At 48.7% G+C, this 15,747-nt stretch overlaps 1 protein-coding gene and 1 long non-coding RNA gene across 4 annotated transcripts; both read right to left on the bottom strand.

Annotated features, from left to right (window-relative positions):
- Positions 1-2,238: 2,238 nt before the first annotated feature.
- LOC120671929 (WRKY transcription factor 71-like) lies at positions 2,239-5,457 on the bottom strand. The gene is made up of 3 exons (XM_039952190.1): positions 4,754-5,457; positions 3,536-3,682; positions 2,239-3,015 (listed from the first exon to the last, which is right to left on the bottom strand). The coding sequence occupies exons 1-3, from the start codon at positions 5,299-5,301 to the stop codon at positions 2,610-2,612; spliced, it is 1,101 nt and encodes a 366-aa protein (XP_039808124.1). The 5' UTR covers positions 5,302-5,457; the 3' UTR covers positions 2,239-2,609.
- Positions 5,458-12,028: 6,571 nt separating this feature from the next.
- Positions 12,029-14,132, bottom strand: LOC120676785. 3 transcript variants are annotated; one of them, XR_005675988.1, is made up of 4 exons: positions 13,849-14,132; positions 13,092-13,174; positions 12,408-12,524; positions 12,029-12,309 (listed from the first exon to the last, which is right to left on the bottom strand). It is a non-coding gene; the product is annotated as an uncharacterized LOC120676785 (long non-coding RNA). The 3 variants fall into 3 exon arrangements; XR_005675987.1 differs by having other exon boundaries at positions 12,033-12,322; positions 12,408-13,174; XR_005675986.1 differs by having other exon boundaries at positions 12,033-12,309; positions 12,408-13,174.
- Positions 14,133-15,747: the final 1,615 nt, after the last annotated feature.

Here is a 15,747-nt window from a genome sequence, read left to right as displayed (position 1 = left end):
AAATTTGCACACTGAAATAAAGGACACATACAGTCGTTCATCATCAGTATTAGACCGTACAAATATAATTGATGAGTCGTTGATACTACTTCTTGCGTGGGGATCGATATAATACCTGACCGGCCGTACGTGCAATCAGCATGGGCATTATTTATATTAAGCGTATGGAGGCAAATACTATATATATACGGACGAGCAAGTGTATCATGCCTCAACGGGCCCACAACAGTTAAAATAAGAGAGTATAAATAATCGTCACCTTTAATTTATTAGGAAGCTAAGTTAAATGCGTGTGTGCTTAATCAAAACAAATTAAACCTGTAGGAGTTGATAATTTAGTACACGCGCTTTACACATGATTCCGCTCCTAGATAGTAATTAATTTGCCAAATAATTGTGGTGTTCAACGATAATTACGTGTAAGGAGTAAAGACTAGTGCATGAGTAGCTTTCTCGCTTAACTGCTTCCCATTTCTTCATTCGGGAACCTGTATCCATGATTTATTTGTTGTGTGTATATCATCAAGATGACCGTACCTATTGTTTCCTAAACTCTCTTGCAATATTTTAAAATAAGGTCGAAGAGTTGGATTGACTTCTTTTTTTTTCCTTTGTCAATTTCCCAAGGCTACGTACCTAACCTGCAATTCCACTCATTCAGCTCCTGTCAATAGGATGCATAGGCAAGGAGTAGCTAATTTATGGCGGCCTAGCTTTCAGGTGTGTCTTAAAGTATAAGAGGTGGGAATGGTTTGGTCAAAAATGACGGCAGAGGGAATCAAGGACATGGCACTAGTACTGAGTCCTGACTACATACCAAAAACTAGGGAATTCAGCTATACCAAAGAGGGAAACTGAAACAAAGCAAGGTGCAACTTTAACATTTGGGGGGGGGGGGGGCTAGGTAAATACCGATTTAAAGAAAAAAACTGTGCCTGTAAAAATTAACATTCCATGCATGCTAATGTACTCGGGGTTGGATAATCTATTAAAATTCAAACCCGCTTCAACAAAATCCGGCTAGAAAGTGCGCCCACGCACGTGTATAGGATCCTTAAGCTGTAGCCGTCAACATTTGTAAAATGTTCAGGACTGTAAAATTAATTTTGTTATACGTCTACTAGAGAGTGGTAAAGAGAATATACGATTTACGAAATATATGTAGAGTATTGCTGAAAAAGATTTCAATTTATCTGTATAAAACCTTTTTAAAATAAAAATGCATGCATATGCATGTTTAGATCTACTTTTGTTCCACTAGAGATGTATCAACTATGCTAATTTGACTAGAGGAAAATTGTAGCATGTACCAACTGACCAGTACTTTCGAAGCTTTACAAACTTGCCTCCTGTGCTTGAATATGCACGCAATGCAATTTAGGGCATAATAAATTAGTATAATATATAAACTGGGGGAAACACAAACAAGATATTTCATACAGTTAAAAAGGATAATTAGAAGCTAGCCCGATATAATAAATTCACGATCATTTTAATGAAATAGGTGCTCAATCACGTTCACGGAAAAAAATGAAATTTCACAGAGATGCCACAACACCGGTTGTGAAGTTGAGACAGGACATGCATCAGTACTCGTTCTTGATTTCAATAGTCTACATGTGTACCAAACAAAATCAATTAAAATCACAGCCTCATGTATAGCAAGGTCACAGCTAGCATCGATGAATATCACAGCCTCAAATTATTTTCTCGGTAGTGCTACCACCGAAACAAATAAAGATCCGTATGAAAGCATTTTCTGCATGGCTAGCTACTCACAAAAGAAACCGTTTCAGTGAGATGAATCAACACCAAAGCAAACAAACTCTTGTTTACATAATGCACCAACATTTCCAGTTCTCTACACATATGGACCAGAGAAGCGGCACGCCTGCACACGGCATCCATCCAGACACCATGCTAGGGAAAACAAGAAGTGGAGATGGCATCTTCTTGAGTTTCACATGGGAACTAGCAGCTAGGGAAAGAAATGAAATAGTAGCCCTCTTCAGTGGCGGAGGACGCCAAAATAATGAGGTATGGCCGGGGGAGGGGCAGTCGGCCGAGGCGGCGGCGCTCAGGCGGGGGCGGGCGCCGCAGGCCGGGGCGGGGGGCGGGGGTGCAAGGGGGCGGTGCGTGGTGACGGCGTGCTTGGGCGGGGGCGCAGGGGGGCGGCGCGCCGGGGGCCGGGGCGGGGGCACTCGGGCGGGGGCGCAAGGGGGCGGCGCGCCGGGGGCCGGGCGGGGGCGCGCCGGCGGCTGTGGCGGCGGCGCTCGGGCTGTGGCGGATCGGAGTACATGACAAATTATATATGTTGCCGTTCTAGCGATAGTTACAAATAAAGTAACTTCCATCTAGTACTCCGATCCGCGCGAGGTAGGAGAGAAGTTGACAAATGGAAGAGGAAGAAATGCAAGCAAAAGTTTAAGATGAAAGCTTGCATCAGATTAATCAATAACAACAACACCCTCACCGTGCAAAGACCAAGCCCAATAATATAGGGTCATCAGGCGATCACATTTGGCGCGCGCACGCAAACTCGAGTATTTCAGAAGAAGCATCTCATGTGTCGATCTAGGCTAGCAGCTAATTGTGTGGCATGCAGTTAGTTATGGGTTGTTGGGCATTGTGGACGACGGGAAAAGGTCCTGCAAGAGGGCGTAGTCAGTGAAGTGGTGCTGCTGAAGAGGAGGGGGAGGAGGCGACGGCGCTGGCATCTGCGGAGGCGGCATGCTCGGCAGGAACATGCTAGGGCTTGCGCCCGAGGGGATGGTGGGGTGGTGACGCATCATGCCCATCAGGTCCGGCCGGAAGCCGCCGCCGGGCGGCATGAGGTGCGGCGGCAGCGCGTGCGCCCCGGCCATGAAGAGGTGCGCGCCGCCAACGCGGAGGCTGGCGGGGCTGTGGTGCGTGTGCTGCCCCTCGTACGTCGTGATCACCGTCGACGGGTCCTGGTACGACCGCTCCACGCGCTTCTTCACGCCGCACTTGGGCGTCGTGCACCGGTAGTAGCTCCTGCATGCGTTTCGCCGGAGAATTTTTACACATGATCAGAAGGCTATATATAAGGTGTACTACACAAGTGCAATGCATTTTTTTGCGGGTAAAGCAATGCATATTATTTGGCATTTTTTTATAAGGGCATTATTGGGTACCTTGGTTGCTACTCCCTCCGTTTCAAATTATAAGTCATTCCAAGAATCTTGGAGAGTCAAACCATCTCAAAGTTTGACCAAAATTATATAGAGAAACACAAAGATTTATGATATTAAATAGGTATACTATGAAAATATAGCTAACAAAGAATTTAATGATACTTGATTGTTATCATAAATGTTATTATCTTATTATATAAATTTGATCAAATTTGAAAAAATTTGACTCTCTAAGATTCTTGGAATGACTTATAATTTGAAATGGAGGGAGTACTTGCTAGCGTAAGTGTGTACGCAATCGATAGCATATGCAATTATAATGGCGCGGCTATATATAGATTGGTATGAACAAATGAAACTGCCAAAGTATATATACAAACCTTGGGTAAGGGCTGTTCTTGACCGCCTTCTGACCGTATTTGCGCCACCTGTAGCCATCCTCAAGGTGATCCACCTCGCTCTTGGTCAGGAAGGCCACGCGGGGCTGCCTCTGCCTCTTCTCGGCTTTCTTCTTGTTGGGTTTGGTCCTGTAGTTACATATATTTACATGGTAAGTTTTTAACCAACGCATCAGACCGATCGACGATGAACATGGATTTTTCACATGTACAATGTGACCACACATGTTTTCGTGGCCCTTCATTATTTTGAATCAATGGTGAGACTGATCATGACTGAATGGGAGTACATTAGGTGAGGTGAATCAACGGTTGGACCAAGAGAAATCAACGGTTGAGATAGATCTTGTGGTCACATTTACATGTGGTTTCACATTTTCCGATCAAGCGACGCGAATCCAGTGATTTGATATGAATTTGTGCTAGCTAGCTAGCTAGAGCTATAGATGAAGTAGATATTGCATGCCAAGGGCTATATTTTTGCGCCAATCAGTCGAACATGTGCTGTAGATCTATAGTGACCACGAGAAGCGAGAGTTAGCTTAAGTAGATTAGATTAGCTAGCGAGCTGTTGGCGATTGAGATCGATCAAGCATGCCATATCCAGATTTATTAGTTTTTTTTTGCAGAAGATACTCTAGATCTATGGCTGCATGCTTTCGGTGCTTCCGGGATATATATTATAATCTATAAAACCTTTTATAATAGGGGGGAAAAGAAATCTTGGGTTTCATCTTCAGATATGAAGCTAGTTGGTCAAATATTGAAGCTGCGGGCTGCGGCACGCAGCAATTGTTTAATTCAAAGGAAGATCTCTTCTGGAGAGTACGTCGCCGCCTATTGAATTGGACAGTACCAAATGATCTAGAAAGTCATACTGGAAACGGGACCAAAAAGGAACGGAAAGAAAAGATAAAGAAGAGGGAAAGCATAGCCAGCCAGTACTGCGAAATCTGGAGCTGGCCGCCGGATCTCAAAATCCTTGATGATGATCCAAGAACCCTAAAGAAGCAATTGCAAACAAACCCTAATGTTCGCACCATATAGTAGGAAAAGTTTGTTTGTTCATTAAGCAACAGTAGGACTAGATCTAACATGCACCAAGAAGAAGGATCAGAAACTGAGAGATGGTGCAAATCGAGCAAGAATTGGAGATGAACACAGAGATTAGTAGCATCAAATTAATGAGAGAACGCGTACGCTTTCGTGGAGTTTTCCTGATCTTTCTCATCCCCCTCCGCGGCCACCTCATCGTCGGCCTTTTTCTTGCACCGACGGGGCTGGCCGTCCCCCTCCCGGTCGCTGGACGACAGAGACACCGAGGAGTTGGGCGTGAGCAGCGCGGCCCCTTCTCCGGCCGCGCCGCCGCTGGTGCCCTGGCTGTCGTGGCTCATCGCATCGAGGGACAGCTCGTGCTTGACCGGGGCATCCTCCGCTGGCGGGCACGGCGTGTCCAGGTGCCGCGCTAGCCCGGAGGGGTCCAGGAACCCCTGCAGGTAGTCCGTGATGCTGGAGTTGGGCGGCATGAGCTCGTCGGCGCCGGTCCTGCTGCTACCCCCGCCACCGACCACGCCCGACCCCGGCTGGCTGAAGAAGAAGCTCTCCATGTCGTTGTTGCTGAACACGAACTCGGCCCCATCTGCGCGGGCGAGATGGCCGTGGCCGTGCTGGTGGTAGACGCCATGGTGATCTCCTCCGCCGCCGCCTACCCCTCCTCCTCCTCCTACTCCTACTCCTCTAGAAGACATGGGGAGTGGCTGCCGGAGTGTGGAAAGGGAGGAGAGGCGTGGAAGTGAGGAGGGTTTGAGCTTTTCAGCAGGCTCTCCCCCCAGCTACCTTTTGATTTGTTTTTTTCCTCGGTTGCAAAAAGCGTGCGCCCGCAAGGATACGACTTTCTTGGAGCGGAGGACTTTATAAAATTTCTGGGTGTGGGGGTCTGGTGATCACCACCAATATATAATGCAGCCCGTCAATTCATAATGCGAATGACGTAATATCGATCGCTTAACTTAAGGAATAAATAGATATAAATCAAGCGTGCTTAAGATTTTTTTCTTGCATGTGACCATCTCATCTGTGATATCGGTATAGTTAAGACCGGTCTCAGCGTAAACTAACTGCTGGCAGTACTCTAGTCTATATGATCCGATCTTGAGCTGAGGCTCATCCATCCTGGGATCGAGTTAGGCGTTGAACGACAGTTACTGGTTACCAGCAGGGCCATTGCATTGGGGGTCATTTTCGTTCAAACGAATTAATAGGAGTAGCGTGTGCATGTACATGCTGCTGAGTCATGATGTTAATTTCGTCTTACGCAACATGCTTATGTACCTTTGGTCCAATTTTTGTATATGCATTGTCCTGGAATGCATGTTTGGTCAAAGTTTTAATCTTTTGACGTCATTACTCTTTGACTAGGTAACTGATGTCCTGCTACCTGCAGTGTCCTCTGGTATGGACTGAACTGAAGGAAATATACTCTCTCAGCTCGTATCTCTGCCGCACCAGTCATCACCAACGACGCAACACGGATCTTAAAGCCACCCACTTTGAGGATATAGATGGTACGAGATGCCATTGTGTGTGATTAAGAAAACAGCTTTCATTACCTGCCACAGACGATATACACTTGTTATAGCTAGGAAAAAGAAAATTAGTCAAACATGTGAACATCTAAGCTGTCTAGTCTTTACTAATTTGTAGTGAAGCCACAAGCTTGACTGCGCGCACAGTTTTCATTATTATTCCTCGTAGGTTCCCTATCACGCCGCAGTAAGCTAGAATTTCTGCGCTTCTTGTAGAAAATGAACGTCGTCGTCGCATGTTGGTCGATCAGGGCACCTAGCTGTTGGGATAACGTGATGATCTGTGAGCTTAAACAGTAAGCTCATTGAATGATCTACAGTAAAGTGATAAGATGAATTAATGAAAGAAAATCAATGAACGGGACGAACGTTCTCGTGCCGTCCTGATCAGGGACGGCAACCGACTCTACGATGGCGGTCCCCCCCCCCCGGTGTGCAACGGGTATAAATAACAGGGTGAGAACCCCGTTCAAGGTACTGATCACCTCCCGTCGCCAACACCGGGGAACAAAACCGACGCACACACACACTAAACACACACACACACAGAGGCAAGAACAAGAAGATGAGTGGCTCTAAAGATCAAGGTACGTTATCTATGTGGTTCCTTTTGAGCTTAAGATCCTAGAACTTCTAACACTAGCAGCTAGCTACATGCATGTGTGGCGGTATGGAAGAAGCAGATGCTACAGATTCCCACTCGACTCGTGGCATATGTAAAATGTTGACTTTGACTATTGGATGCGCAAACCAGTGATGTTGCCTCGCCAAAACCTGGCGGCCGGACCGACGCCCCTTCATCGTCGACCACCAGTCCAGTCCAACCTCCTGACCACAGCGACAAGGTAGTTCCCCCGGCCCCTAACTATCAGATCACTGAGGAATCTGCAGGGATTGAAATTTCATACTAACTGTGGAATAGAGCGACCAAGCAAATCATGTCCCCTAACCAGACACCGGTCAGTTTCAACGCTAGCGGTAGAAAATTCACTTATATCCACTCCACTCTTGGTCGTGGGATCGTCCGATCCTACCCATACCTATCTCCCGCTGGTTTTCCTACCAGTGGTAAAGGGCCGTAATTTTTAACCTAAATAATCTAAGAGCGGAGTTCTAATTTTATTTAATTTTGAGCTAAAAAACTAAGGGCCAAATTGGATTGTGAAGAAAGTATGAGAACTATGACCCATTACCACTCCTACGCGCGCAACTTTGTGAACATGCATATGCCTCTGAGGTCTAGGCTCCAGCAGCAAAGAATTTTTGTAAACAGTTTTGAATGGATTTGCACAGTACAGCTAGATGTCTTTCTTTTCCTCTACACACGTGCGATACCAGTACCGCTCAATAAATCCGATGCTCACATACGCACGTAACTGTGTACACTTGATCATTGGTTGGAGCACGTAGGTGCCGCGATGGCACACAGCATTAGTACTATCGTCACGTGAGCCATATATACGAGAACGGCTGCCAAACTAGCTAGGCGAAATTCTTCTTCTTCTTTTTGCTTCAGACCAGCTGGATACATAGACACGTGTGTGCCCTGATCTGATGTGCACACGTATATACTACTATAGTTGGTGTAACATTCAAATCGTCGAATTCACATGGATTTATATTCTTTCTGGTGATGTAGAACGCACCTAAATGAAACTGTCGACGATGCAAAGTGCAAGCACCCTTTTGGTTCGAAATGAAACGGAAAAGATCTCGCCGACGGCAACAACAAGAAGCAACCCGGCCGCTTTTAAGATCCGCGGCAACGCCCACCCCGGCCGGCGCGGAGTAGTGGAGCGGCGCGGCGCGGCGCGGGCCACGTACGGAGTGGAGGAACGGCCACGGGTCGTCACAGCTGGTCACGATGACCCACCCGGCCGGCCGGCCGCGAGGGGGCGTCTATTCATCGTCTTCTGTGATTGGAAGGCGTCCAATCACAGAAGCGAGCGCCGCCCCCGCCGCACCCGCCGCCCTCCACCGCCGCCACGCTAATCGAGCTCGCCACCACGCCGTCTAGCCACCGCCGCGTCGTCTTCTCTTCGCCCCCGCCACCGGCACCGCCCACCGGAGGTCCGGCCCCGGCCGACCGGCGGCGCGAGCGCCACCGCGCCCTCCGCCGGCCGAACCGCCTCCGCCACCACCCCTGGCCCCCTCCTCTAGGTCCGGTGATCATGGAGCTCCCCCGGACCCCGGCAACCCCGAACCCTAAAGATCCGCCGCCTCCACCGCCACCCCGGCCGGCGGCGACCTCGCTGCCGGCCGCTCCGCCCACCCACCACCCCTCCCGGCCACCCCTCTCCCTCCCCTAGCTCGCCGCCGCTGCTCCGCCTCCCCCTGTCGCCCCGTGTCGCGAGGTTGAAGATGAACAGCGCCTCTGCGACGCGTCGCCTCCCAGCCACTCGCGCGACAAATAGATTTCCCCGCCTTGCGCGCCCGGGGCGTGCGGAGGTGAGGCGACGGATTAGCTGGTGTCGCGTCACGCCGCGACCGTCCACGTCCGTCAGAGAGGTGGGTGGCGGTGGCGGTGGCGGTGGCGCCGGCCCGCCCGGTACGCGCACGGTACAGTACAATACAATACAGGGGGACGGGCGCGCGTCAGGGTGCTAATGGTTTAGGATCCAAACCAAAACCGCACCAAACTATTTTTATTAAATATATTTACATAAACTACTCCAAACCAACCCATATACTAAGTAAAAACCAAACCAAATCACACCATTTGAGTCTGCTAGAAATTTAGACATACATATAGGTCCCATATCAAGAGCCGGACCCTGAAAATAAAAACTCGCGTTCACACTATAAAATTTTATCGAAATTGATTGGAATTTTTGGAGATGATTCAGTATGACTGGCCGCTACTCTCTGCAAAACAGTGTGGCTAAAACTACACGTGGACCCCACATTAAGAGACGGACCCCGGAAATAAAACCTCGCGTTCACACTATAAAACTTTATCGAAACTACACGACTCAGTATGACTGGTAGCTATCCTGTGCAAAATAGTGTAGCTAGACCTACTAGTGGACCCTATGTTAAGTGAGCAGTTAGTCAGTAGTATTAATGACTAAAACCAAAGCAAACCGTTTCTCTTGTGAAACAAAACCAAACCAAATTGATTGCTAGAGAAAACATTTCCCACCAAATTAAAGTAGACCCAATACAAAATCCAATCCACCGCAAATCGGTTTTAACCCAAACCATTAGGAGGTCCGCGCGCGGGCCTGGCGTGGCCGCACGGGCTGTCCCCGTCGCGTACGCGCGCTGCAGGAGCAAGGACGGCCGGGCGCCGACAGCGTCGCGCTGGCCCCGCGCGCCCGCCGGTCAAGCTTTACGGCGGCGCGGCTCTGGCCGGGCTAGCTCTCCCACGCGCGCGATTGCCGATCAGCTCACGCAAACGCCACGCCGGCCGGCCGGCCGGCCGGCTGGGCTCACGGGATCCGGTGCGCGCCGGCCGCCGGCGCGAGGTGTGAATGGCGGGCGCCGTGATAGGAGAGGGAATGCGTGGTGGGATCGGTGCGGGGCGTACGGGTGGATGCGGGCGGCGGAGATTTGGCGATGTGGGACGCGGACGGCTGGCTATTCGCGCATGCGCGCGGGGCGGCGTCGGCAGGCGGGCCTGGGCGACGCCGATGCGCTGCTGCTGCTGCGTGGCGCTCGGCGTGCCAGCAGGTGCGGATCGGGAGCCCCCGGCGGCGCGCGGTCCCGTCCCGTCCCCGTCCCCGTGCGGGCGCGTGACTAATTCTCTGCGATTCGATGCGTGTCCCCGGTGTGTCGACGCCCTGTCGGCTCTGCCAACGGCAGCGTGGGCTCGGACGGCTTGCAACCTTCGGAATCGCCGTGTCACGTCGCCGTCGCCGGTTCAATATTTCAATTCGTCCCGGGAAAGGGAGGGGGTGATCGCGATCGCGGCGAGTGAATATGTGCCCACTGAGCCGAGCAGCTAAATCCCGGTGTGGTTCAGTGCCCTCTCCTCGTTCAGGTGCATGCATGCAGGAACCGGATCCTCTGCAGTACTCAAATCGGAACAGTAAAATGAGTCTTGTGCTACAGGGTTTATGGTTTATTGTTTATCTACTGTTTATCACTGTAGCATGCGATCCCGTCCACCATTCCAGATCGGACGGCTCTCACCCTTTTCACCTCTCTCTGCAGTACTTTCAAAGTACTGCAGAGGATCTCAATCCATGCAGGTGGCCCGTCGGTTGCACGCACGAGTGCCTCTGTGCTGGATTTCCTTTTAGCAGCCTTTATTTTTTTTCCTCCCAGTTGAAAAATCGGGACCCAGACAGGCCAAATAACATGCCAGTCATATACTAATATATCAGGCCGGGTAGTACGAGCGCTATAGAACCTGCACTTTTAGGTTGACCTATAGTTTTGTAACAACTTTAGCTTGACCGATATGGATGGTAAGTAGTGATGACTCGTGAGACAAACATGGCCAGGCGCCCAGGCCCCCGTAGCTCTTCCATCTATCCTCGTGTAGGCCGTAGCAGAGGGGGGTATGTGGAAATGTAGACCTAACCTTTCTCTTCGCACCCGTGTTAGTCCAACGATAACGATTGATTGCAACATTGTTGTCGTGCTCTGTAGATTTATATTGGTGATTTCTTTTGTTTTTCCAATAAAATACATCATATCAAGACGCACGGTTGCTAGAACCTCCCGCACATTAGATTGGTCCATTAAAAATTAGAGTGGTAATGGACCATGAGCACAGTACTCTCTTCACAATCCAATTTGCCTCTTATATATTTTAGTTTAAAATTATATAAGATAAGAGCATCTCCATGAAACTCTCTATCCTTGATGAATTAGCTAAGAAAAGTGAAACTCCACCAAAAACTGGATCCAACAAACTCTGTATTTTTCTCGGATAGCTATCCTACTCGGTATCCCATCCCACTCGCTCGACAAAGAAGCCGAACCCCTCCTACTCATCATCCCGCTCCTGAGCTCCCGATCCCACCCTCCCGTGCTCCCTGGGATCTCGTGCCACCCCCATCCTCCTCCGCCGAGCCTCCCCCGCCGGCGCCTCCTCCCTCTGCGAAGGCTGGCACAAAGGTCGGCGTGGGGTAGCCGAGGCGGCAAGCGAAGGCCGCGGTGAGCCCGTTGGAGTTCGACGCGAGGGCGACGAGCGGAGGCCAGCGCGGCGGAGGGCGATGTGGTGCGGCAAGCGGAGGCCGTGGTGAGCCTGTCGGAGGCTGGCGCGGGGGCAGCTAGCGGTGGGCCAAGGTGGGGCGCCGGGATGGAGAGGTGGGGGAGGAAGAAGATGGAGTGTGACATGTAGGGCCAACTGGATGGAGAGTCTAATTTAGAGAGTATATGTTGGTTTAGCCCTCTATTTTAGAAGTTTTATATTTTTTATCTAGCCTCAAACTCTCTAATTTTAGTTAGTATTATAGGCAGTCTCCTGGAGATGCTCCGCGCTAGGCTGTTAAGATTATCTATTTAAGAGGCTCTACCACCCCTAATTACAAACGCAGCGTGAATGTCCGTTCAGCCCAACCGCAGTTTGAAGCCCATCCATACCCACATCGAAATCCTGGCTCAGGAGGAGTTCTAGCCATTCAGAGTCCGTCAGGTCAACCTGCAAGGGGGGCGGATCGGAGCAACCCTGTTGCTGCCCCTCTGGCCCGTCAGAGTGGAAAGTGGACCACGGGTCAACCCGCACCTCACATTTTAAAAACCTCACTGGCCCGCGGGGCACCAGGGTCGAGCCACTCCGCATGCAGCGCACAGGGTCGAGCCACTCCGCATGCAGCGCACAGGGTCGAACCACTCCAGCATGCATGCATCTCGCTTCACAATGATTAAACAAGCAGTTTGTACCCTGAAATGGCTATGCACGGACCAGCCACAAGCCCACAAATACCTCCAAAGCATATGCAAGCCTCAAGAAAAATCCTTCCTGCAAATCAAAATACCTCCAAAGCCATAGCATTCAGACATGGATTACAAAATACAAACGAAGCCCAAAGTCTCAGTAGTCAAATACATCATTACATTACCGAGTTCAAGCTTTCAACACAACACATATTGTTTCAGTAAATGATCAAAATGGATGTTAGGCACCATATGGATCTGAATATTTGTTTGATAAACATCATTGATCTCAGCCTGTCACTATTACCGTCAGCATCAATTATTTTGTATCTTGGATGAATCCTACAAAATGAATCTGTTTCATGTAAAAAAAATGCTTGAGGTAAAAAAAATGCAGAGTATAAATGCACTGAACTGCAATTATTCAGAGTGTTTCTAACCTGCTCCATTGAAATTCTGCCAGATATATTTATAATTGAAAATGCTCATGCTTCATCCAGTTAATCTTCCGATCACCAAATACAACAAAATTATCATTTGTCCACAAATATTCCTAGCTGTATCAGAACCACATTGTGATAAAGGATGCAGCTACTTTTGAAGTTATGTAGCTAGAACTTAGAAAACAGAGATCCAGAGATATTTGAAAGGCAGTGAAATGTGAGATTTAACTAGGCGCACAGCAAACTATCACCACAACTAAATGTACTAAATGTATACCGACTACCGAGCTACTTTTGCTGTATATTAATGGTCATCCAAGTGTGCAATGCCAACAATAGTAAGTGAAAGGATCAGAATAAGGCACAGAACAATCTTAATGTGCAGGTGGGGATCTTGGACAGATGATAGAGTTATATGATACCCAAAAAACAACTTCAGTGTTGACCCGACAATGAAAGAAACATAACATTTTTAAGTATTCTATGACTGAGTGTAGTTTGTGCTAAGTGAAATGTGGCCTGGAGAGTGCTATACAAAATTGTGCTCTTCTATTAACTGGAAACAATCCTAGTCATGTTCTACCACTGCAAAAGAACACACTACTCATGATAATCGCACACTGATAGATAAATGAGAATAGACTGAAACAAATGCGGGAAACAGCATGCCATATATGAAACCTTATTTCCCTTTTCTTCTATGTCCTTCTACTCTGCAAGAAATGTCCCACAAATGAGCTTCATATTTCCCACTCCATCTATGCCTGCACATATGGATGCTTCGTTAGCAAGTCTGTCCCGATATGCTTGGAGCAGAAAAAGGTATATTCCTTATGTTGAACTGAATTAAATTATATGTTGAACTGAAGAACATACTACACTGCAACAACTGATGTTGCAGACTTGCAATAGCTCATATCAAATGATGTGGTAACTGTACTGATATATTCCTTATGTTGAATAACACGAACTCATGAGGTTGCTTAAATTTTATTACAAAGAACAGTAGTATAGTACCAAATCCTCTTCCAATAGAGCCCTCAAAAGCTTAATGACTTAATGCAGGTTTGCAAGGGTAGGCTAGCAGGTATCCAGCTGAGAACATACCACAAACTCTAGCTATGTATTGACAAGATCAGAATTGAATAGAATCTCATATTCAGTCATGACAAGATGCAGTGGGTCGTAGTAATAGGTCAATCAATCATCAAGAAATTGCAGTAAAACAAGCATGATCAGCACAAAGCAAGTAACGGACGGTGGCTCGCCGTCGTGTCCGTCTAGCTAGCGCACGCCGCCGCCGGACGGGATCAAGACCCACGGACGCCGGGACCGAACTGGGCGGGGGGTCGTGCTTAGCTCACTAAAACTGGTTGGATTGGATTGGACTGGACGAGCAAGCAAGTAACTAATTCAGGGGGGCGGAGGCCGAACTGACCTTGCGGAGGCGTACTCGTAGAGCTTGCCGGCGGGGGAGAAGACGAGGAGCGCGACATCGGCGTCGCAGAGCAGCGAGAGCTCGAAGGCCTTCTTGAAGAGCCCCGCGCGACGCGTGGAGAAGCGCACCTGCCGAGAGGAAGGAGGAACGACGCTGCCGCGAGGAAGGAGGCCGGCGGCCGGTGGGGCGCCGCTGCTGCGAGAAAGGAGGGCGGCGGCCGGCGGCCGGCGGGGCGACGCTCCCGCGAGGGGGGCGGCGCGGTCGGGTCGACCCAGGAGGGTTTCATTTTTTGACCGAACCGCCAAATTAAAACTCTAATTAAGCATAATGGCCATTATTTGAATACATCGGGCGCATTAGCTTAACAACTTAATTTGGCGATCCCTTCTCAACCCACGGCCCGATCGAAACAATACCGGTAGTCCAACGCGAAGGTGGGCACAGATGGTACAAGCACGACACAAATACTTGAAATTATACAATGATGTGCGATAGGACTTTAAGTTTACAAACCGAGTTTCAATTACAAAGTTAATTTACATAAGTTGGAACCCTCACAAATTTACAACTGGAGGACTAAAGTTGAAACTTGAAAGAAATTACACTAAAACAAACTACCCTACACTGCTGCCAACTCTCAGCCTAACAACACCGGTCAGACCGGATAGGAGAACCGGTCAGACCGGCGTGCATGCACCTGCCCAAGGGATACCGGTCAGACCGGTCCCAACAAAACAGATGGGCTGAATACTCCGCCCTCGAGTGTACAACCCGACAAACCCCTAACCTAAGGGTCTCGCTCCACGACCTGCCACTCCTCTACATCCCGGTGGATGAACTTGACGCAACAGGGGGCAGAAGTCGACGTCCTGGGGTCCTGAAATAATAATGGTGGCAACAAACCCTGAGTATTCTAATACTCAGCAAGGCTTACCCGACCAGTGGGTATAACTTAGCCCACATATCTAGATATGCACGGCCTTTGGCTGGTGGTTTGTTTTGCAGAAAAAGCAACTAGAGGTGTATCCTTACTTTCCATGTTTTAGCCCCATATTTTAGGTAGATAGACTCTTACTAATGTTTGCCTATCTAAACACCCAAGTTGGGGCATACAAATTAAGATTCAGAATATTATCCATTTTTATGTTTCTAATATTCTATCTCATTTGCTACGGTGTGACAAAGAGATCAAGGCCCTCATAACCGCGAGACACGGCGAATCGATCCGATTTAACCTTGCAAGGTGGACCTAACCAACACGGCACGTATTTGCCCCGTCGGACTATACACGCCAACCATTCCCCTCCCCGCCTCGAACTACAGAACCACCCCACCTTCATATAGTCGGCCGAGCTCAACGTGAGACCACCAAAAGTAAACATATGCCCACGCCCACGGTTCCAAATCAATACATGTCGTGTGTGAATCTACAAGGGTTTCACCTAACTAATTTATTTTTTATCGTGTGAATATCACCGTCGTCCATCCCGGCCCTAATTAATTAACTAATCTTTGTCACCTAACCTATTTTTGTTAAGAGCATTTGTTATGTTCCTTGTTTAATTTTTTGTAGTTGGGATAGCACTCGACTCGTTATGTGTGTGCCACTTGAAACAACAAAAATTCTAGTTCAGAGACAATTTTGGCTATTTTACCTTTTTTCCCAATAGAACCAGACCGTGGTACGGACTCCACGCATATGGCCAACATCCCATTCAGTAGCGGCCCAACAGCAACTAATATCTCTTCTTGACGATGGATGCTCCAGCGTCTCTCTGTGAGTTAGTTTTTTTTTTTTGTCTGGCGACAAAAGTTCTCTGGGTTAGCTAGCCCACATATTGGCCCATATGAAATTCGGTTTTGAACAGGGTGGAAAACATATGGAAAAGCCCAACAAAA

This window comes from Panicum virgatum, chromosome 5N, assembly GCF_016808335.1.
Source record: "Panicum virgatum strain AP13 chromosome 5N, P.virgatum_v5, whole genome shotgun sequence".
In the NCBI taxonomy this organism is placed as follows: Eukaryota; Viridiplantae; Streptophyta; class Magnoliopsida; order Poales; family Poaceae; genus Panicum; species Panicum virgatum.
This window is presented reverse-complemented; position numbering and strand designations above follow the sequence as displayed.